This window comes from Bos grunniens, chromosome 13 (assembly GCF_055505025.1).
Source record: "Bos grunniens cultivar Pamir isolate PY7600 chromosome 13, Bosgru_T2T1.0, whole genome shotgun sequence".
NCBI lineage: Eukaryota > Metazoa > Chordata > Mammalia > Artiodactyla > Bovidae > Bos > Bos grunniens.
The window spans coordinates 39,905,526-39,930,224 of NC_141177.1; the positions used below are offsets into that span (position 1 = coordinate 39,905,526).

Here is a 24,699-nt window from a genome sequence, read left to right on the forward strand (position 1 = left end):
AAACAGGAGATGGCAATAGTGAACATCAACATTTCAGGAATCATGACTGGACCGGATGGGTGGGCTGGGTGGACTGGAATGGGTGAATTTAACTCAGATAAGCATTAATTATATGTGGGCAAGAATCCCTTAGAAGAAATAGAGTAGCCATCATAGTCACCAAAAGAGTCCAAAATGCAGTACTTGGATGCAATCTCCATAACAACAGAATGATCTCTGTTTGTTTAGAAGTTAAACCATTCAATCTCACAGTAATCCAACTCTGTGCCACGACCAGTAATGCTGAAGAAGCTGAAGTTGAATGGTTCTATGAAGACCAACAAGACCTTCTAGAACTAACACCCAAAAAAATATGTCCTTTTCATTATAGGGGACTGGAATGCAAAAGTAGGAAGTCAAGAGACACCTGGAGTAACAGGCAACTTTGGCTTTGGAGTACAAAATGAAGCAGGGCAAAGGCTAACAGAGTTTTGCCAAGAAATCACAATGGTCATAGCAAACACCCTCTTCCAACAATGCAAGAGAAGACTCTACACATGGACATCACCAGATGGTCAACACCAAAATCAGATTGATTATATTCTTTGCAGCCAAAGATGGAGAAGCTCTATACAGTCAGCAAAAACAAGACTGGGAGCTGACTATGACTCAGATCATGAAGTCCTTATTGCCAAATTCAGACATAAATTGAAGAAAGTAGGGAAAAACCACTAGACCATTTAGATATGACCTAAATCAAATCCCTTACGATTATACAGTGGAAGTGAGAAATAGATTGAAGGAATTAGATCTGATAGACAGAGTGCCTGAAGAACTATGGACAGAGGTTCTTGACATTGTACAAGAGGCAGTGATCAAGACCATCCCTAAGACAAAGAAATGCAAAAAGGCAAAATGGTTGTCTGAGGAGGCCTTATGAATAGCTATGAAAAGAATAATACTGAAAGGCAAAGGAGAAAAGGAAAGACATACTTATTTGTACGCAGAGTTCCAAAGAATAGCAAGGAGAGATAAGAAAACCTTCTTCAGTGATCAATGCAAAGAAATAGAGGAAAACCATAGAATGGGAAAGACTAGAGACCTCTTCAAGAAAATTAGAGACACCAAGGGAACATTTCCTGTAAAGATGGGCTCAATAAAGGACAGAAATGGTATGGACATAATAGAAGAAGATATTAAGAAGAAGTGGCAAGGATGCACAGAAGAATTATACAAAAAAAAAATCTTCACAACCCAGATAATCACAATGGTGTGATCACTCACCTAGAGCCAGACATCCTGGAATGGGAAGTCAAATGGGTCTTAGGAAGTATCACTAGGAACAAAGCTAGTGGAAGTGATGGAATTCCAGTTGAGCTATTTCAAATCCTGAAAGATGGTGCTGTGAAAGTGCTGCACTCAATATGCCAGCAAACTGGGAAAACTAAGCATTGACCACAAGATTGGCAACGGTCGGTTTTCATTCCAGTCCCAAAGAAAGGCAATGCCAAAGAATGCTCAAACCACCATATAATTGCACTCATCTCACACACTAAAGTAATGCTCAAAATTCTCCAAGCCAGGCTTTAGCAGTATGTGAACTGTGAACTTCCAGATACTCAAGTTAGATTTAGAAAAGGCAGAGGAAACAGAGATGAAATTGGCAACATCTGCTGGATCATTAAAAAAGTAAGAGAGTTCCAGAAAAACATCTACTTCTGCTTTATTAACTATTCCAAAGTCTTTGACTGGATCACAACAAACTGGAAAATTCTTCAAGAAATGGGAATACGAGACCACCTTACCTGCCTCCTGAGAAATCTGTATGCAGGTCAAGAAGCAACAGTTAGAACTGGATATGGAACAACAGGAAAGGAAAGTGAAGCTGCTCAGTCATGTCCAATTCTTTGTGACCCCATGGACTGTGGCCTACCAGCCTCCTCCGTCCATGGGTTTTTCCAGGCAATGGTACTGGAGTGGGTTGCCATTTCCTTCTCCAGGGGATCTTCCCAACCCAGGAATCGAACCCAGGTCTCCCACATTGCAGGCAGATGCTTTACCATCTGAGCCACCAGGGAAGCGTGGAACAACAGACAAGTTCCAAGTGGGAATGGAATAAGTCAAGGCTGTATGTTTTTCACCCTGCTTATTTAACTTATATGCAGAGTACATCTTGCAAAATGCCTGGATGGATGAAACACATACTGGAATCAAGATTGCTGGGAGAAATATCAATAGCCTCAGATATGCAGATGACACAACCCTTATGGCAGAAAGTGAAGATAAACTAAAAGCCTCTTGATGAAAGTGAAACAGAATGAAAAAGTTGGCTTAAAAATTCTACATTCATAAAATAAAGATGATGGCATCCAGTCCCATCACTTCATGACAAATAGATGGGAAACAATGGAAACAATGAGAGATTTTATTTATGGGGGCTCCAAAATCACTGCAGATGGTGACTTCAGCCATGAAATTAAAAGATGATTGCTCCTTGGAAGAAAAACTGTGATCAACATAGACAGCGTATTAAAAAGCAAACACGTTACTTTGTCAACAAAGGACCATCTAGTCAAAGCTATCCTTTTTCTAGTAGTCACGTATGGATGTGAGAGTTGGACCATAAAGAAAGCAGAGTGCCAAAGAATTGATGCTTTTGAACTGTGATGTTGGGGAAGACTCTTGAGAATCCTTTGGACTGCAAAGAGATCCAACCAGTCAATCTTAGAGGAAATCCTTCCTGAATGATCATTGTAAGGGCTGATGCTGAGGCTGAAACTCCAATACTTTGGCCACCTGATGCAAAGAACTGAGTCATTGGAAAAGACCCTGATGCTGGGAGAGATTGAAGGCAGAAGAAAAAGGGGACAACAGAGGATGAGATTGTTTGATGGCCTCAATGACTCGGTGGACTTGAGTTTGAATAAGCTCTGGCAGTTGGTGATGGACTGGGAGGCTTGGTGTGCTGCAGTCCACGGGGTTGCAAAGAGTCAGACATAACTAAGCGACTGAACTGAACTGATCTGAAATCACAAGATCTGCTCTAAATCCTGAGCAACTCTTCCATAAACTGTTAGGATCAACATAAGCGTTTAACTTCATCCTCTAACCTGGGTGACTTTCATAGTCTCCAGCACATTTCTCTGTACTGTGCTCCCTGTTGAAGCTGGGACACCAAGACTAAGGATTCAGGCATCCAAACTCCACACAAACCCTTAACACCTGTCTCACTTGGTTTTCTCTTTATTTACTTCCCATTCCGTGTTTTCATGGTCTTCCTTCCTGTACACAGTTTCATCTGAGCACTTTCACACCTGATATCTGGTCATGTGTTCAGCTCAGTGAAACACCTCCTTCCTCTAAGTTCTGGAGGAATTTCATCTCTGTTGCCTTCCCTCAGTCCCCACTACAATTGAGCAGGAAGCCATCCCCATCTTTTCCACCCAGAGTTGATCAAAGATACTGTTATAGATTCTATTTACACAGTCCAGACACAAGCTTAGTTCTGTAGAATCCCCTCTTCACAAAGGTCAGATGAACAGGAGGGAAGGACAGACAGACATCAGGCTCCAGTGTAAGAAGGAGGTTCTGAAGAACAGGAGGGAGAGGAGCCGAGCTGCTCACCTGATTGCAGACGGGCTTGTACTTGAGCCCCGGCTTGTTCAGGATCTTCTCCAGCTGCTTGTGGTTGAAGTTGGACACCCCAATGGACTTGGTCAGCCCTGCGTCCTTACACTTCTCCAGGGCCTGGGAGGGAGGGGTGGTGAACAGTCACTTGGAGTGGGCAATATAGCAATAAGAAATGCTGAAAAATCATTAAGAGGGTCTCTTGTCAAGAATAAGCATTGCTTATCAAGAAGATAAAGGGGAAGAAGGTCATGAAACAAGAAGAAGTATCATCTCTTCCTTAGAAAAAACCTGGAGAAGACAATCACATGGAACGAAAGAGATGTCTATCTACACTGTCCCAAATTCTCCAATTTTTTCCTCTCTGTGGACATTTCAGCAATGGTTCCCTCCCCTCAACCCCAGCATCCCAGCCCTTGGATTCATGAACTGCTGAGTGTGATGGTCCACAGCCCATTCTCACAAATGGAAGAGAGGAAGGAGGTTCCCCCTCTCCTGGCTCCTCCCCTGGTTCTCTCCTCCCCAGACTCACCTCCCATGTGCGACAGAGATCCACTGAGTCAAACATCGGTTTTCCATTTTCATCTGTTGGGAAAAGTGTCTCCCCTGGCTGGAATAGAAGCAGTCATTTCAGAGATATCACCAAATAATTTCTCCACTTTTAGCCAGCTTGCCAGGCACATCTGGTACTAAATGTGGATGCTAAACCTCCATGAGGTTCATTTACTTTCTGCATACTAATATTTGCAAAGAGGTTTGCAAATGGAGTTATCAGCAATGTCTTTAGAAGGCAGTTTTCCAGTAATCTCTTTTACATACTATATGTTTTCATAGATATAATTTTCCTACATTCTCATGGGAACTGTCAGTGCCTTAAGTGAAATTTTTTCTGCCCCTTATGCCTTTCCTCTTGCAAAATGCCTCTATTTTACTGCCTGCATAAAAATTGCAATCTTGACTTGGACTACATATAAAAATTCCTTTTCACTCTAAACATCTGATAGCTTCAGGACATATACATGAACCAGCAAGGTTCTCTTTAGGTTGATAAGCTTTGTGGAAGAAGCAGACATACTCTCAAATATTCTGGAGAATGAGGCTTGAACAGATCACGGTCATTCTGCCACCCATGGAAAATGCTGAGATAAAAATAAAACTAAGAGTGATGTCATTATAAGGAATACAAAAACAGAGACATTTCTGTCAAGTATTAGGAATCCTTAAATCTATGTAGATGGGAATTGCCATCTACATAGTCCAATAAACTCTTTGGCAAAGGATGGCTTGAGCAGAATTCTGTATTCTAAAAAATTGTTCTGCATAATAGATGTTGTTCTTGCTGTTTTGTTTTGGCTGTGCCATGGGTTTGCTGTATCTTAGTTCCCTGAACAGGAATTGAACCCATTCCCTCAAAATACCCTGACTCAGCACTGAAAGCACATAATTCTAACCACTGGAATAACTGGAAAATTCCCCTCTATATAATGCAGTTCTTAATGGCTAAGTGCAGTCTGCAAACCTCACTATGAATCCAGGCGACAGCGGAGGCCAGGTCTCCCGAGTCCTGAGAAGACTGTGAGGTTTAGGCCCACCCAGAAGGACATCACCAAATCCACGAAACATGAAAGGGTGAGAGATGAGAAGACCTCATCCTGTTCAGGTATGAGGCCGTGTCAGCGCTCAGCATTCTGCACTAAACTCTGGATGTGAAATCCCAACTCCCAGGCCTAATCAGCGCCATGCACAGAACTCACCTATTTCTACTTCCTCAAGATTTTGAGACAGAGTCTTGGATTATTTAATTTGTTTCTCTGGAGACAGGTAAGAAATTCAAAGAACCTCCCCCAAAAGATGATCACAAATGATTAAGAGATCTACTCTAGTGTAATCATTCCTTCAACCTAACTAAGAAAACTCTTGTCAGCCATCCATGGAAGTTATAGACATTCTGACCCAAGAAATAGAACAAAGGTGATCACATAAATCACCTACCATCAAAGCCACTGGTTGATGAATAATATAGAGATCGACATAGTCCAGTTGAAGATCTTTCAGTGACTTTTCCAATGCTGGTCGGACCAACTCTGGACGAAGGAAAGTGGACCAAACCTGCAGAGATTAAACAAAGGAAGCTGTGGGAAATGATTGCTTCATGTGATTTTGTTTGACTTGTTTCACTTAATAACTAGACATTGTTATTGGTTAGAAAGAGATGACCATGGGAAAAAAGTTTCATTTCTTCCTGAGTTCCATTCTTTATCTAACCTACCCATGTAAACATCATTATTTGATTGAATTTATCACCCGTACATCTTTCACAATGGAATGAAATGAATCAAGATATAAATAACTTTATCAAATAATTACCATACCCATCAACTGACCTATGCTTGATAGAGTATAAAAGCAGAACCTTAGTCTACTTTGACCAAACAATCCATCTTCTCAAAATTAATTACTATCTTGTTTACATAACTATAAGGGGAAATGCTTTGAACACTTTAATATGAGCAGAACATAATTCAAGACACTTTGGCTAGATCTTGTATAATACACAAAGTGTCTCTCCCAATGCTCTCTTACTCTTGGAGCTGAGAACTGAGATTCAGAATGTGAAGAAATTTGAGAAACTCACCCAGATGATAAGAAAAGCTATAATCTGCTCCCAGGTCTATCTGATTCATTAGCCCATAATAAATTACACTGCTCTGGCCTGGGCTCAAAGAAATAAAGTGACTTTCATGTAAAATTAAAATTTGAACACACCATGATGATAAAGCTATAGTTGCACTCTTTTGGGAGAGGAGGACACAGTGAGAGAAAAAGGATACTAGATTTAAGATACAAATAAGTGTGAAAACAGTGGTACCAATAAGCACCTTCACTAAACTACTGCTTCTATTACCAAATTGTCATCTACCCCAGTCACTTGCACACATGTGCACAAACACAACACACACAGCACCTTTGAAGTGTAGAATATGTCTTCTCTTTTCACAGTGCCATCGGCAATCTTGCTTCGAATGGCCTGGCCAACCTGCTCTTCATTTTGGTATGTATAAGCACTGTCAATATGCCGGAACCCAGCCTCTATAGCAAATTTGGTGACCTCCACAGCTTCACTCTTAGGAACCTACATAAGCAACAAAAATAGTAATTGAATAGCCAGATGATTAACAGATTCCTAAGGCACAAGCTTAATCTTATCAAGAACCAACATTTCTTCATGCATTTGATTCATTCTGCATGTGTGGTGAGGAACCCATAACACTTTCCCTGCATGTTCCTGGTCAGTGATTAAATGGACACCCAGGAACCCTTCAACCCCAGGCTATCACTGGTTGATCACAGGCATCAGAGGACCCAAATACCCTCTAGGTTCAGTGATCTGGTGGTAAAACCCAAAGGACTCAGAATAAAATTGTAGTCATGGATATGATTTATACAGTGAGATGTTTGAAGCAAAATCAATAAAACTACAAGGGGATGGTAAATACATCAAGAAACCAGGTGAAAGCTTCTAAGACCTCTGTCTACCAGTGTTACCACACAGAAAACACCAAATAAAAGCTGTATCTATTCAAGGTGTAAAAAGTGATGTTCTCATGTAACTATTCATTGTTACCGATTACCACATTCAAGCTAGTTAGCAGACCCATCATCTCACATAGCTAACTTTTGGGGTGTTTTCATGAGGATACTTAATATCTATTAACTATAGTCACCAAACTGTACATCAGGTACATTTATCTCATTACAGAAGGTCTGGACCTTTGACCAACATCTTTCCATTTTTCCTAACCTTGTCCCCAGCTTCTGGTCACCATTCCTCTACACTCTACTTCTGTGAGTTCACTTTTTCAGATTCTACTTATGAAGAGAACATGTAGTATTTGTCTTTCTATTTCTGGCTTATTTCACTTAGCTTAATGTTCTCCAGGTTCATCTGTGTGGTTGCAAATGGTGAGATTAACTTCCTTTTTCAAGCCAAATAATATTGCAATATGTTTCTGTAATCCAGGATTTTTCATGTTTCAGGCAGGTAGATGCTTGGTCCAAGTTCCCCCTGTTGGATCTAGTCTCCATTTCTTTATGATCATGTGCCTTGTGGGGTGTACTGAGGAGTGAACCAGTGAGCTCTGTACTAGCCTGGACCCATTCCCTTCGCTCATCACATTTTGCAAAGTGAACAACCCCATCTTTTACCTGCAAAATGTCTTCTGTTCTGTAAATTAGAAAAGTGAGATTCAAAGTTTGAAGAACAGTCAATTGTCGCAACTACATATTCTAAAGGCAAGATGGACAGCAAAGTTTCTGGCTTCCAGTCTAGAGACTTGTCTACTAGTCCCTCTTATACCCAAGGACTGAAAATGATACTTTAATAAAAAGGCACTACAAAATCCAAGGATATAGTAAAAAGCCTGGCATTATGCCTTCAAATGATAGTATAGTTCCCATCAGAAAAAGTTTCCAAGCAGAAGTACAAGGCCAAACACAGCTGGAGTGTGTCTTGCCTGGCACTGAGCAGGTATACCACAGGAGAAAAGCAATTCTCTCCCACTAGATTTCTGTCACCTTATCTTTAGGCCCTCCGACCTCAATTATTTCACTGAGTCATGTGTTTCTGAAGGAGGAAAGAGTTCTGAAATGATATATACAGAAAACACCGCCATTGCAATCACCCTCAAAGCCAGTCTGCTGACAGTCAGTGATCTTGACAGTTGAGTCTCACTCTTCTGCCAAGCTGGGAAAGAGATAGAAACTGGAGGGGAACCCAGAGTAATCTGCAGGTGAGCACAGCCTCAGACCGTGATGCAGAGTGAAGACTGGATGCTCGCTCCCCTTTCACAGGACATGGTTCTGGCCTGATTAATGGAACCACATGATCCTCCTAGAGTCACCCAGGAACTCAATGCTTAAGAACCTTAACCTCCTTCCACTCATGTTGCATCCACTTACTATTTATATCTCAACCCCAAACCACCACACTTACCTCTGGAGGTGCACCGGTGCCAAATCCCAGGGCAGGAATGAAGTGGCCGTCATTAAGCTTCACTCTCTGACTTTTGGGATCCATTGTCTGTTTTGCTCCTCCGACTAAGCAGACTCCGATTTTTCTCTTCTGCCTTCACAGGTTATAAATGCCAGTGAGGTAATGCCCTAGCTGCACTCTCTAGTGTTAGCAGATACATTGTAGGAGGGGCAAGGTGAAAACAGTACCCTGGGCATAAGAAAAGGATTGAAGTCAATTAACTCGTTTGCATTTTTATCAGTGTAATCATTAATTACACTGATTAAATCATTGACCTGAGGTTAAATCATTAACCACAGGTATGCAGAAAATACCACCTTTATGGCAGAAAGCAAAGAAGAGCTAAAGAGCCTCTTTATGAAAGTGAAAGAGGAGAATGAAAAAGTTGGCTTAAAACTCAACATTCAGAAACATAAGATCATGGCATCTGTCCCATCACTTCATGGCAAATAGATGGGGAAACAGTGGAAACAGTGACAGATTTTATTTTCTTTAGCTCCAAAATCACTGCAGATGGTGACTGCACCCATGAAATTAAAAGATAATTGCTCTTTGGAAGGAAAGCTATGACCAATCTAGATAGCATATTAAAATGCAGAGACATTACTTTGCCAACAAAGGTCTGTCTAGTCAAAGCTATGGTTTTTCCAGTTCATGCATCAATGTGAGAGTTGGAGTATGAGGAAAGCTGAGTGCCAAAGAATTGATGCTTTTGAACTGTGGTGTTGGGGAAGACTCTTGAGAGTCCCTTGGGCTTCAAGGAGATACAACCAGTCCATCCTAAAGGAGATCAGTCCTGAATATTCATTGAAAAAACTGATGCTAAAGCTGAAGCGCCAATCCTTTGGCCACCTGATGGGAAGAACTGACTCATTTAAAAAGACTCTGATGCTAGGAAAGATTGAAGTCAGGAGGAGAAGGGGATGACGGAGAATGAGATGGTTGGATGACATCACCAACTCAATGGACATGAGTTTGAGTAAACTCCGGGAGTTGGCGATGTACAGGGAGGCCTGGCATGCTGCAGTCTATGGGGTTGCAAAAAGTCAGACACAACTGAGCAACTGAACTGAACTGAACTGAATCATTAATTATATAATGTTGAGATTGAATGAACAATTATTGACCATATATTAGACTAGAAACCTCCACATAACTTTTTTTTCATTGTCTAATATGAAGCTTGTGCTGTGCTTAGTTGCTCAGTCATGTACCACTCTTTTGATCTCATGGACTGTATTCTGCAGGCTCCTAGTCCATGGGATTCCCTAGGCAAGAAAACTGGAGTGGATTGCCATGTCCTTTCTCCAGGGGATCTTTCCAACCCAGGGATTGAACCCAGGTCTCCCGCATTACAGGCAGATTCTTTTTTTTTTTTAATTTTATTTTATTTTTAAACTTTACAATATTGTATTGGTTCTGCCATATATAGAAATGAATCCACCGCAGGCATACATGTGTTCCCCATCCTGAACCCTCCTCCCTCCTCCCTCCCCATACCATCCCTCTGGGTCGTCCCAGTGCACCAGCCCCAAGCATCCAGTATCGTGCATCGAACCTGGACTGGCGACTCATTTCATATATGATATTATACATATTTCAATGCCATTCTCCCAAATCATCCCACCCTCTCCCTCTCCCTCTCCCACAGAGTCCAAAAGACTGTTCTATACATCAGTGTCTCTTCTGCTGTCTCGTATACAGGGTTATTGTTACCATTCTTTATCATCTGAGGCACCAGGGAAGACTAGAAACTTCCACACAATTTTTTTTTTCATTTTTCTAATATGAAGCTTGATTTTGATCAAACATCAGTTGAAATAATTAACTATCTTACAGTATACACATACACACATACAGTGAAGTGAAACTCGCTCAGTCATGTCTGACTCTTTGCGACCCCATGGATATAGTCCTATATAGGCCATGGAATTCTTCAGGCCAGAACACTAGAGTGGGTAGCCTTTCCCTTCTCCAGGGGATCTTCCTAACTCAGGGATCAAACCCAGGTCTCCCACATTGTAGGCAGATTGTTCACCCACTGAGCTATCAGGGAAGCTGCTGATACACATACACACATATAGAGAATCACACAATTTAAGGGAGTGATTAATAAGCATTTTTCAAAATATTATTTCTTAATAAAGAAAACTTCAAATGAAGATAAATTTGCCTTTTTACTTTCCCCACCACCATAATTATGTTGCTATCCAGACCTGACAGTGGTGATATCCTGAAAAGAATCCCAAAACCACACATTCTAACAGAGTGTTTTTTTGAGATTAATTATTAACAGTTTCAGGATACCATGTGTAGTGTGCAAACAGACCCTTACAAGGGTTAATCCTTGGACTTAGTTGTATAACTTTTTATTTTATTTTATTTATTTATTTTATTTTATTTTTTAACTTTACAATATTGTATTGGTTTTGTTATATATCAAAATGAATCCGCCACAGGTATACATGTGTTCCCCATCCTGAACCCTCCTCCCACCTCCTTCCCCATACCATCCCTCTGGGTCGTCCCAGTGCACCAGCCCCAAGCATCCAGTATCATGCATCGAACCTGGACCGGTGACTCATTTCATATATGATATTATACATGTTTCAATGCCATTCTCTCAAATCATCCCACCCTCTCCCTCTCCCACAGAGTCCAAAAGACTGTTCTATACATCAGTGTCTCTTTTGCTGTCTCCTATACAGGGTTATTGTTACCATCTTTCTAAATTCCATATATATGCATTAGTATACTGTATTGGTGTTTTTCTTTCTGGCTTACTTCACTCTGTATAATAGGCTCCAGTTTCATCCACCTCACTAGAACTGACTCAAATGCATTCTTTTTAATGGCTGGGTAATACTCCATTGTGTATATATACCACAGCTAAGATATCATAATGGAAATGATAACGATTTTATTTACTTTACTATCTTGCTCAATGGTTACTCATAAAAGAAGAATCTGTACACAAGTTAAATTGTTACAAATATGGGAAGAGTCAGGGAAATCAAGAAGTATTGATACAATGGGATGTTGTGAAGCTGGAAGTATTGAATTCTCCCTTAGAAATGTGAGAAAACAATCAGAAACCAGATGAAAAACCTCACAGGAGCTCTAGAAACGAACAAAACTACGGGAATACATTAAACACACTATCAGGAAAATTCCAGAAGAGAGCAGAAGGTCATTTCATTTACTCCCACTTACCGCTTCCCTGACTTGTACACAGCAGTCTTGATCTGTAAAGGGCGGCAGTTCAGCTCCCAGTTGCCTCCAGCAAACCAGATTGATCACAAAAACCTTAATGCAATGTTCCAACCTATTTGGGTGTTGCCTGGAGACTGGTGTCTGTTTTTCATAAACCTAAGCTTAAACTAAAGAGCAGCTGGAGTGGCTTATTACTATTGCAGGGAGACTATATATATATATATATGGGGCCAGGGACAAGGAATTAAGGGTGGAGACATAGACTAGAGCATATAAAACCTTAAATGGAACAAGGTGTGGATTTAGGGGACGGAAGGCATTCAAAAACAGCCATATATTCAGGAGAATCAAAGAGGCACACCTACTCCAGGCAAGATGCTGACTCATAAATGAACTCAGTGCCCATAGCTTAACTATTGGGCTAATCCCAGGACTAAAGTCAAGTTAACTAGTGAAGGCCAGTCAGGACATGGCACAAGTCTACAAAGAGTAGGTATTTTGTGTTTGTTTCAAGTGCCCAGTTGTGAACACATTCACACCCCATACACACAAAACTCAATATGCATCAAAGACTGACACATACAAGACACAAAAACGGAACTCTTATAAGAGAAACTAGAGGGAAAACTTCATGGCATTAGATTTGGATATGTCACCGATATATTATGGCATCCATAAGTGATGGTACCAATAAGTGATGGCATCCAGTCCCATCACTTCATGGCAAATAGATGGGGAAGCAATGGAAATAATGACAGACTTTATTTTCTAGGGCTCCAAAACCCTGCAGATGGTGACTGCAACCATAAATTAAAAGACACTTGCTCCTTGGAAGAAAAGCTAGGACCAACCTAGACATCATATTAAAAAGCAGACACATTACTTTGCTGACAAAGTTTCATCTAGTCAAAGTTGTGTTTTCTCCAGTAGTCATGTGTGGATGTGAGAGTTGGACCATAAAGAAAGTTGAGCTCTAAAGAATTGATGCTTTCGAACTACTGGGTTGGAGAAGACTGTTGAAGAGTCCCTTGGACTGCAAGGAGATCAAACCAGTCCATCCTAAAGGAAATCAGTCCTGATATTCATTGGAAGGACTTATGCTAAAGCTGAACCAATACTTAGGCCACCTGATGGGAAGATCTTTTGCGAGCCCCTTTGCGTCAACTTTGTCACTTCCCGAGAGAGTCCGGTCTTGGGGTCCTTCTCGGTAGTGGACATGGCGAAGGGGAACCCAGATTTCCTCTCCATCTGCAATGACAAGACCATAACCCTTGCCTAGGAGTCGTAAGATTCCTGGCAGCCACTGTTTAAATTGCTTATACCATACTGGTGTATTGATTTCTAATTTGCTGTTTTTGTCTTCTGCAAAATGTCTATCTGCACAGATAGACAGAATTATTTTTTGTTAAATTTAAAAATTTCAGGGAATAAAGAATTAAAGATAATAGTAATTGAGGGTTCATAGGATAAGAAGTGTATCTCCTCTTCCATATTCCCCCTTTCTGTTTTAGTAAATGAGTTTTTAGGGTGCGGTGGGCTCTTTCCATAATGGCTTGACCTTGAGGATTATAGGGTATTCCTGTAGTGTATGTTATGTTCCATTCTGATAAAAATGAACGAAATGAATGCGAGGTGAATGCAGGTCCATTGTCTGTTTTCAAGACAGAAGGAATCCCCATAACGGGGAAGGTGAGTAAGAGTGCAGAAATGGCGTGTTTGCTGGATTCTGAAGAGACAGGTACTGCCCAGATAGAGTTGGAAAATGTATCTATTGAGACAAAAAGTAAAGAAAATTTTCTTAAGGAGCAGTGAGTGAAATCAGATTGCCAAAGGGAGTTAGGCTGTTGCCCTCGGGGATTAACTCCTGAAATCCTAGTACGCACGTGCAGCGGGGCGCAGACATCACAGATTTTAATAATATGTCGTGTTTCAGTGAGAGGAATATGGTATTTAGAGTGCAATCTGTTAGCATTGGTATGAAGATTAGCATGTTCATCACTGGCAGATGTAAAAATGGGAGCTATGAGCCTGTCAACAGCATCATTTCCTGCGACCAGAGGGCCAGGTAAACCTGAATGAGCACGTATATGTGCAATAAAGAAAGGTTCCGTACGTGAGCGAATTAAAGCTTGAGCCTGTGAAAAGAGAGTATATAATTCTTCATCTAGGTTATATAGAAAGGCGGTAACAAAATCAGGAAAAAGGGAAGCAAGGTATTTGGAATCAGTATATACGTTGAATGATTATGGTTGAAGCGACAAAAGAGCATATTGCTGGGGACCAGCCCCGGCTGAACCAGGGTATTCGAAGCGGGGACGGCGTCGGCGACCTATTTATTTAAATATTTTATCAAAGATATAAAGAGTAATAGGATGAGGATAGCTCAGTAGGAAAATTCAGTGAAGAAAAGAGGCTGAAATAAGGATAGCTCAGTGAGGAAATTCAGTGGAGAAAAGAGGCTGAATAATTCAGCCAGAAGGTAAGAGAAAGAACGACATGGTGAGACCAAGTTTCGGTGAACAAGGCCCACACTTTATTTTCCAAAGTAGTTTTTATACCTTAAGTTATGCATAGAGGATAATGGGGGAAGGGGTAGAGTCACGCAGCAAGCCAGGCTTTCTTCCTGCAAACTTATCATATGCAAAAGCTTAGGTGATTTGCATCATCTTCTGGCCCAGAGGCCTGTTAACATTTTAAGATCCTTTCTTCAGAAAACTTATTTTTCTCTAAAGGTGATAAGTCAAGTGCCACCCTCCAAAAGCGTTAAATAAAGTTGCATTCCTACAGAGCAAAGGTGTGGTGGGCTATAACAAGAAAAAGAATTAACTCAAGGGTCCCAGGTTACAAACATTAAAGCTACTACTTACACCAATTATATTAATCAATACACTGTCAGGGACACAGCAGGTAAGGGATATGGAAACTCAGCAGCAAACATTGGCCCAACAAGTGAAAATCCCTTCACCAATACAATTTCTAATCAATCTTTTAACTACTCGAAAGAATCTGTGTTTAGACAGTTTAGAACATCTCCTGCCTCTCACAGTTGGGAGGCTCTGAACAATTACATGTGGCCGGAAAAATCTATTCAGGCAGGCTAGAGGATTTCCAAAGGAGTTTGTAGGTTAAACAGGGTCACACCCAGGAATTATTAACTGGAACTGTAAGCTAACTTTTTTCAGAGAGAGGTAGTGGGGGACAGCCCTCCGTAAAGTCAGAGGTGTAGGTGAAAGCACAAAGCAGAAAGTAGGCAGACTCTGGTTTTGGGGCTAGATGCTCGAGAATTTCCAGGGGGACTCCTGAAGCTCGATCCCGCCTTGGCGTATGCCGAGCCTCCTTCCTCATGACCTTTGTCATGGGCGGGGTTCCTCACGCTGGCTCCCAGCAGTGATAGAATTCCAGTTGAGCTATTCCAGATCCTGAAAGATGATGCTGTGGAAAGTGCTGCACTCAATATGCAATATGCACTCAATATGCCGGCTCCCGGCAGCATATAAAGCATACAGCTCCACTCTTTGTACTGAAGAATAGGTAGTGGGTAATTTCTCTTTGATATCAGGGCCGACAAACCCTGCTAGGCCTTTCTTGTTGCCATCAATGAAATAGGTGGGTGCATTGATAATAGGCTGGGATGCAATGATATTAGTTACAATGAATTTAGTACATTGTAGAAAGTCCCACAATTATCCTTTCGGCAGATGAAATGAGATAACATTCTGAAAATCACTTAATGCTATTTGCATGATCAGGTTATACTGTAAGGCAATTTGCAATTCCTGTTTTGTCAAGGGAACATGTATTGCATATGGATCAAATCCAGTCAAAGTTTGTACATGGCTTCTTCCTGACACAATTAAGTGCCCTATTTTCTCAATATATGATGCAATTTTTTTAGACTGTTTAGTGTGTAAATATACCCATTATATTGGGCTATGCTGAGCTATAATTGCAGTGGGCTAATGTTCAGTAGGGAATATATATAAAGAAACTGGTTTATCATAATCTAGCTGAGTTGAAAAAGATTGTTGAATGCGTTTCTCCATTAAGTCCAGTTCTTCTTTGGCCTCTTTTGTTAGCTACCTAGGGCTGTTTGTAAGGCATAGGTGGGGATGCCGACAGATGGCCATAGCCAATTAATATCTCCTAGCAATTTTTGAAAATCATTCAGTGTGCGTAGAGATTGCACAGAAATTTGAGTTTTTTGAGGTTTGATTTTAGATTCTTCCATAACATGTCCTAAATAATTAAAGGGTGCTTTCCACTGAATTTTATCTGGCGCAACAAGCAGGCCATGATTTTGAAGAGTAATAGTAACTTCATTATATAACTGTTGTAAACAGAGTTCAGATTCCATAAAGAGAAGTATATCATCCATATAATGAATTATAAACGCAGTAGGATACTTGTCTCTAATGGGTTGTAATAAAACAGATATGAGATATTGGCAAATGGTAGGGGAATTCATCATTCCCTGAGGTAGCATCTTCCATTGGAATCTTTTAACAGGAGCCATGTGATTTATAGAAGGAACTGAAAAGGCAAAATGTTTTCTATCTTTAGGCTGCAAAGGTATAGTAAAAAAGCAGTCTTGTAAGTCAGTAATAACTACAGACCATCCTTTTGGTACCATAGAAGGGGAGGGCAATCCGGGTTGTAAGGGCCCCATAGGTGACGTGGTATTATTAACATTTCTTAAATCTATCAACATTCGCCATTTTCCTGATTTCTTTTTTATTACAAAAATAGGGGAATTCCATGGGGAAAATGAAGGTTCTATATGAGCTTTTTGTAATTGTTCATTAACTAATTGCATAAGAGCTGCCAATTTTTCTTTAGTTAGGGGCCATTGAGGTGTCCATACTGGGGTATCAGATTCCCAATCGAGGGGCAGCGGTGTTAACTCAATGGCCCCCATTAAAAAGGTTCATTTAAAGAAATTGTGGCTTTCGTTTGTTCAAGAAAATCATGTCCCCATAAATTGATAGGGATATCAGTAATATATGGTTTAAGATAAGCTACAATTTGATCAGGGCCATACACTTGTAAATAGGATGCACTGACAAAAGTTTATGTGGCATCAGCTTCACCCACTCCTAATAGTCTAGAAGGAGTCACAACCTTACCCCAATTGAGGGGCCATTCTGCAGCTCTAATGATTGAAATGTCAGCTCCAGTATCTAACATGCCTGTGAAATTCTTTCCCCGTATGCGTAAAGTAAGCATGGGTTTCTGATGTTCCTTTAATAAGGTGGATAGTGCAGCAATAAGGTTGATACTACCAAAGCCTTCCTGCCGAACTTTATCAGGTGCCTTCACTGGTTTAACATATGGCAAAAGTAATCATCGTGCAAAATGTTCCCCTTTTTGTAAGTATGCATTTCCCATTTTCATAACATTTACCATAACATGTATTTCCCCTTCATAATCTTTGTCCACAACACCAGTCAATACCATTAAACCTCTCATTGTGCAGCTATTACGTCCCAAAATCAGTCCCATTGTCCCGGGTGGAATCGGGCCATAATATCCAGTGGGAATTTTGTGGGGGTTGTATAATTCTATTAGTTCCATGCCATAAGGACTAGGTGTATCAATGCAAGCACTCTTAGATGTAGCTGCTTGTAGCGTCATAACGCTAGGTCCTCCTTTTGTAGTGGGGCTAGAGGATGGCCCCTTTATCAGTTTCCCTGTTGTTTTTGCTGTGCACCGGGGTTCAAAGTGTTTCTATCCTTATCAAATTTAGAATGACATTCATTCAGCCAATGAAACCCCCTTTTACATCTTGGACATACTCCTGGGGGTCTCTTCCTATTAGAAGTAGTATTATTTTTTCCAGCCTGTGTTGGCAGGCTACATTGTTTTTTCATATGGCCGGGCTTCCCACAGTTAAAACATTTGGTATTAGCAGCCTTTTGTACATTAAAGGTTTCCAATGCTGCCAATGTTGCTCTATGGGACATAGACCCGATGTCCCTACATGCTTTCAAATATTCCATAAGAGAGCCAGTCTCTCGAATAGGTCTGAGCACGGATCGACATTCCTCATTAACATTTTCAAAAGCAAGTTGTTTTAAAATAATATTTTGTAAAGTCACATCCTTAATAGATTTTTCAATTGCATCCTTTAATTTTCCTATAAATTGAGAATATTCCTTCTCATGTCCTTGAATAATCTTAACAAATGAACCATCAGAGTTAGCGCTATCAACCTTTGCCCATGCCCTGCAGGCAGTTTCTTTAATGAAATGTAACATCTCAAGGGTAACATTAGCTAATTGCGCCATTACATTGGCCACAGTCCCTGTTCCAGTCAGTATATCATAGGTTAAATTGGCAGGGTTATCACGAGATTGCTGGTCAATCATCAGCTGTTGGGCCTCATCACCAACCCACATTTGCCACTGCAGTAATTGTTGAGGATTTAAAACCATCTTTGCTACTTGGAAAAAATCATATGGCATCCAATGGTCAGCCCATCCTCTGAGAAATTCTATACAGTAAGGAGAAGTAGGTCCATACAGAGTACATGCTTTCTTAAAGCTAGACAACATGCCAAAATCTAGATTAGCCCAAGTATTTTGGTCTTGGGCAGGTTGATTAAATTGCATTGGGAAAGCGAAAGTGCAAGCAGGCATCTCCCGAGGAGGAGTGAAATGATTGGTACGAGCAAAGTTAGCAATTGCTGTTACAGGCGGAGCAGAAGGAAAAACCTTAGATTTGGGCTGTCCACTGAACGAAATGACTTCCACCTTAAGCGGTTTCGGTTTTGGCACATCCTTAATAGATACATCCTCAAGTTGTTTTTCCAGGGTTTGTGTTTGATTGAGCATGACATTCTTGCATTTCAAAGTACCTTGCATGTCTTGTTCATCAAGCTCATATTCATGCAAAGACTGAACAGTCTCTACCTCCAAATCAATATTATGTCCTTCAATTTGTTCTATGACAGCCCATATGAGTGACCAGGTAACCCACCATTGAGGCGGAATGCGAACTCCCTGCCGATATGCTCGCAAAATATTATTTTTAACCCTTTTCCATACATCAAGATCAAGCGTCCCCTCCTCCGGGAACCATAGATTATGTTCCACTAGTATATGATAGCAGTCATTCAACTGATCTCTTGAAACATTAACACCGTTTTGTTTCAAAAAATGATGCATTATAGAAATGAAAGGAATTTTACCTGCTATGTTGTCCCTTCCTGCTTATCTCTTTCTGCAGGGGCTTGTCGCTTTGTTCAAACTTTCTCTCAAGTCCCTCTTCATGGAGCCACTTGTTGGGGATTTTCTCCCCGGGACTTGGAAGCAACAAACCTGAATGAAGGACACTTGGACAGTCTCTTGCAAGGACTGACAAGTTTATTTCTGCAGTCAAGCTTTTTTATAGAAACAGGAACAAAGAGCTCAAAGTATGCGGCCAGCAGAGCGCATACGGAGTTAACACATAATCAGTAGAAACATTTCAAGGACAGCGCTCTCTAAATGACTCTAGGGCTTCTCCCACAACCCGCTCTCACAAGTAACATCCCTATTTATTATTAACTCTTGGCGCCGAGCATAACCAAAGGCAGGAGATGTCTTTCTGTCCGTAGTGCAAAGCCGCGTACTTCTGGCCCTTCGCCATTTTCCCAAGGACTTTCTCCTTTTATGGCTATTTTGCACTATGCTTCCCAACAAATACTGGAGCGTATTGGGCAATAATGGTTGCCACACCTTCTAGAGCACTTTATTTTCTACTACCCTAGCGGTGAACTCCCCTGAGTACCTGGTGCTGCCAGAACACCTGTGACCCAAGCAGCTGCACCACCTCCACACCTGGCCCTCACAGGGACAAATCCAAGCCCTCCAGGGCAGCCTCAGGAGCTAAACCCCAGTGGACAACCCATATGTAGGGGTGGAAATAAAACCACAATTGAAACCCAGGGGCAGTGTGGCTAAGGAAGAAGACTCAAAACCTGCCCACCAGCTGTACAAGGCAGCAGATTAAACCCACATGATCAACTAAGCAGAGTTTGTGCCTATGGAATATATAAAAGGCCATTGAGAGCTCCCACAAAAGAAAATGCACTAGCTCTGATAGCTGGGGATATTGGAGGCAAGAACACACAGGAGTAGGACCAGGTTAGAATCTGAGCAGCCCCCACAGCAGGTCCAGAGATAAGTACAGTGTTGGAGGGCATCCTAGGGAGGTGAGGTAGACTGTGATTTCCAGCGTGGGAAAGGATTCTGACAACAGTGACTCAAGAAAAGCATTTATTATTCTTTTTTTTTTTTTTTTACTTGTTCTGTAGATTCTTTGGATTTTCTTTTTTTGCCCCCTCCATTGTAGTTGTCGATTTTATTGGCACTAAGAAATTCAACTAAAGTTTTGAGCTTTTTCTTTTTCCTCAGTTACATTTTATTTTTTATTGTTATCATAAACCTCTGCCTCTACATTGGGCTTTTGCAGTTCTATGGAGTTTTCCTCTTTTATTTTCTTTTCTCTTTTTTTAATTTTAATGCTTAATTTTTTAAACTGACCACTATTTTTTCTATATTTATTCCTTTGTTTGCTTTTCCTACTTTTTTCCCCGTTGCAGTTAATCTTTAATGTATATAACTCTTCTTTATCTACCTCTACTTAACTTTGCATATCTATTCTTTCTTTCTTTTCTTTCTCTCCTTTCCTCTCAACATATTTGTTAGTTTTATTTTCATTGCTTTATTCCCCAATTGGCACCTTGCTTTAGTTTGTTTTCCAGTTTGTGCTTTAATTAGTTTTGTTCTGGTAGATATAAATTTTGGTTTCCTTTGTTCACCAAGTCAATCTGTTGTACTTAATTTTTGTTGGACTGCTTTGATTTTGTTTATGGGTGTATATGTATATGTGTATATTCAATCACATCTTCTATTGTTGTTATGAAACCTCTGCCTCTACATTAGGCTTTTGCAGTTCTGTGGAGTTTTCCTTTTTTTCCCTTTTTTCTTTCTTCTTCCATTTTTTCTCTTTCCCTTTTTTATAATTTTAATTTTTAATTTTTTGAACTGATTATATTTTTTCTACATTTATTCAGCATTTTTCTTTCCTACCGTTCTTTTCCCCTTACAGGTAATCTTTAATGTATATACATCTTCTTCATCTATATCTATTTAACTTTGCATATTCTTTCTTTTCTTTCTTTCCTTTCCTCTCAACATATTTGTTAGTTTTGTTTTCATTGCTTTATTCCCTACTTGGCACCTTGCTTTAGTTTTGTTTTCCAGTTTGTGCTTAAGTTAGCTTTGTTCTTAATAGGTAAATACAATTTTTTATTTCCTTTGTTTGCTGGATTAATCTGCTGTACTTTATTTTTGCTGGACTGTTTTCACTTTGCTCATGGGTATATATGTATATATTCCATTATTTTAATTATTATTTTCCTGATTTTGTAACTGCCATTTGTCTGGGGTTCATCTTTGGTTTCTTGCTTTTGGATATTTTACTCTCCCTTAATGCCATAACAAACCACCTGTGGAATCTTCATTCCTGACCAGAGATCAAAACCTGAGCCTTTGGAGTGGGAGCACTGACTCCAACACCCTAGACTACCAGAGAGCTAACCCTAGGGAGTATCAAATAGTGAGAATTCACACAAAGGAAAGCACTTGAATACAAGACCCGGCATCAACCACCCACCAGTAGCACCCTGTGCAACACACCTCATCTAAACAACAAACAAAACAAAAATAGAAACCTGATCATCAGCAGACAGGAGTACCACTTCACTCAGCCTTGCCCATCAGAGGAAAACCAACCAAATAAACAAAAATTCAGCACATATCTCACTGTATATAAAGCTCACACAAACCACTAGGCCAACTTTAGCAGGTCAGAAACCAAAAGGAAGAAAGAATTCAACCTTCTTCAAAGAAAGAATTCAACTTTCCTTGAAGCCTGGGAAAAGGAGACTTCAAACACAATACCTTAAAAAAAAAAAGAAAAGGTGGAGAATTACTGCACAAATGAGGGAACACACTAGAAACACAGGAGTTCAAAATAAATCAAGAGGAAATAGGAAAATTACCTGAAAAAGAATTCAGAATAATGATAGTAAGGATGATCAAAAACCTTGAAAACAAAATGGAGAAAATGCCAGAATCAATTAACAAAGACCTAGAAGAACTAAAGAATAAGCATACAAACAACACAATTACTGAAATTAAAAATACTCTAGAAGGAATCAATAGCAGAATATATGAATCAGAAGAACAAAACAGTGAGCTGGAAGATAAAATTGTGGAAATAATTTTTGAAGAGCAGAATAAAATAAAAAGAATGAAAAGAGCTGAGGACATTCTCATAGACTTCTGGGACCATATCAAACACACCAACATTCGAATTATAGGGGTCCCAGAAGAAGAGAAAAAGAAAGGATATGAGAAAATTTTTGAAGAGATTATAGTTGAAAATTTCCCCAACATGGAAAAGGAAAGAGCCAATCAAGTCCAAGAGGTACAAAGAGTCCCATATAGGACAAACCCAAGGGGAAACATCCAAGACACATACTAACCAAACTAACAAACACTAAACACAAAGAAAGAATATTAAAAGAAGCAAGGGAGAACAACAAGTGACATACAAAGGAAACCGCATATGCTTAACAGCTTGTATTTCAGCAGAAACTCTTCAGGCCAGAAGGGAATGGCAGGACATATTTAAAGTACTGAAAGGGAAAAATCTACAACAAAGATTACTGTACCCAGCAGGGATCTCACTCAAAATTGATGGGGAAATCAAAAGTTTTTCAGACAAGCAAAAGTTAAGAGAATTCAGTACCACCAAGCCAGCCATACAACAAATGTTAAATGGACTTATATAGTCAAGAAATATAACAGAAGATAAAAGATATACAAAATCAACCCCAAGCAATTAGAAAATGCCAATAGGAATATATATATATATATATATATATATATATATATATATATATATATATAAAATTACTTTAAATGTAAGTGGATCAAATGCTCCAACTGAAAGAAACAGACTGGCTAAAGGGATACAAAAACAAGACCCATATATATATGCTGTCTACAGAAAACCCACTTCAGACCTCAAGACACATGTAGACTGAAATTGAGAGGATGGAAAAATATATTCCATGCAAATGGGAAGCAAAAGAAAGCTGAAGTAGCAATTCCCATATCAAACAAAATAGACCTTAAAATAAAGAAGATTCTAAGAGATAAGCAAGGACACTACATAATGATTAAGGGGTCAATCCAAGAGGAAGATATAACACTTGTAAATATCTATGCACCCAACATGGGAGCACCTCAATACATAAGACAAACAGTAACAGACACAAAAGGAGAAATTGACAGTAACACAATAACAGTAGGAGACTTTACCACCCACTCACACCAATGGACAGATCATCAAAATAGAAAATTAATAAGGAAACACAAGTCTTAAGTGATACATTAGATGAGATGAATCTCATTGATATCTTCAGGACTTTCCATACAAACACAGAAGAATACACCTTCTCAAGTGCACATGGAACGTTCTCCAGGATAGACCACATCTTGGGTCACAAATCAAACCTCAGTAAATTTAAGAAAACTGAAATTGTATCAAGCATCTTCTCCAACCACAATTCTATTAGATTAAATATCAAGTACAAGAAAAAAACTGTAAGAAACACAAACACATGGAGATTAAACAACACATCTCTAAATAACCAACAGGTTACTGAAGAAATCAAAAGGGAAATAAAAAGATTTCTAGAAACAAATGACAGTGAAAACATGACAACTCAAAATTTATGGGATGCAACAAAAGCAGTTCTAAGATGAAAGTTTATAGCAATACAATCCTACCTCAAGAAACAAGAAAAATATTGAATAGACAACCTAACTTTATACCTAAAGCAATTGGAAAAAGAAGAAGAAAAAAACCAAAATTAGTAGAAGGAAAAAAATCATAAAGATCTGAGCAGAAATAAATGGAAAAGAAATGAAAGAAACAATATTGAAGATTAATAAAATTAAAAGCTGGTTCTTTGAGAAGATAAACAAAATTGACAACCCCTTAGCCAGACTCATCAAGGAAAAAAGAGAGAAGAATCAAATCAACAAAACTGGAAATGGAAAAGGAGAGGTTACAACAGACACTGTAGAAATACAAAGGATTATAAGAGACTATTATGAACGCTATATGGCAATAAAATAGATAACCTGGAAGAAATGGACAGATTCTTAGAAAAATTCAATCTTCTAAGACTGAACCAGGAAGAAATAGAAATTATAAACAACCCAAATACAAGCACTGAAATTGAAGGTGTGATCAAAAATCTCCCAAAATACAAAAGCCCAGAACCTGACGGTTTCACGGGAGAATTCTATCAAACATTTAGAGAAGAGCTAATGCCTATCCTTCTAAAACTCTCAAAAAATTTCGGAGGAATGAACACTTCCAAACTCGTTCTACATGGCCACCATCACCCTAATACTGAAACTAGACAAAGACAACACAGAAAAACAAAACTATAAGCCAATGTCACTGCTGATCATAGATGCAAAAATCTTCAACAAAATTTTAACAAACAGAATTCAGCAACACATCAAACAGCTCATACACCGTGATCAAGTTAGGTTTATTCCAGGGATGGAAGGATTCTTCAATATATGGAAAACAATCAGTGTGATACACCATATTAACAAATTGAAAGATAAAAACCATACGGTAATCTCAATAGATGCAGAAAAAAACTTTGACAAAATTCAGCACCTGTCTATGATTAAAACTCTTCAAAAAATGGGCACAGAAGGAACCTACCTCAACATAGTAAAGGCCATATATGATAAGCTTACAGCAAATATTAT

The 24,699-nt window shown here is 39.6% G+C and overlaps 1 protein-coding gene across 7 annotated transcripts in view; it reads right to left on the minus strand.

Annotated features, from left to right (window-relative positions):
* Positions 1-19,729, minus strand: part of LOC147360787 (aldo-keto reductase family 1 member C3-like) — a 29,614-nt gene extending 9,885 nt beyond the window's left edge. The window contains exons 1-6 of one of the 7 annotated variants that reach the window (XR_015138732.1): positions 19,038-19,535; positions 8,600-8,827; positions 6,572-6,739; positions 5,599-5,715; positions 4,139-4,216; positions 3,604-3,726 (exon numbers count right to left, since the gene is read on the minus strand). Coding sequence is in view for 4 of the 7 variants with exons in the window: in XM_086331112.1 (XP_086187238.1) it covers positions 3,604-3,726; positions 4,139-4,216; positions 5,599-5,715; positions 6,572-6,739; positions 8,600-8,683 (570 nt within the window). In the remaining 3 variants the exon portion in view is untranslated. Of the gene's footprint in view, positions 1-3,603; positions 3,727-4,138; positions 4,217-5,598; positions 5,716-6,571; positions 6,740-8,599; positions 8,828-11,851; positions 12,042-19,037 lie in introns of those variants that run through there. The other 6 variants (XR_015138733.1, XR_015138731.1, XM_086331112.1 and 3 more) reach the window with 6 other exon arrangements.
* Between the last annotated feature and the right edge of the window lie 4,970 nt (positions 19,730-24,699).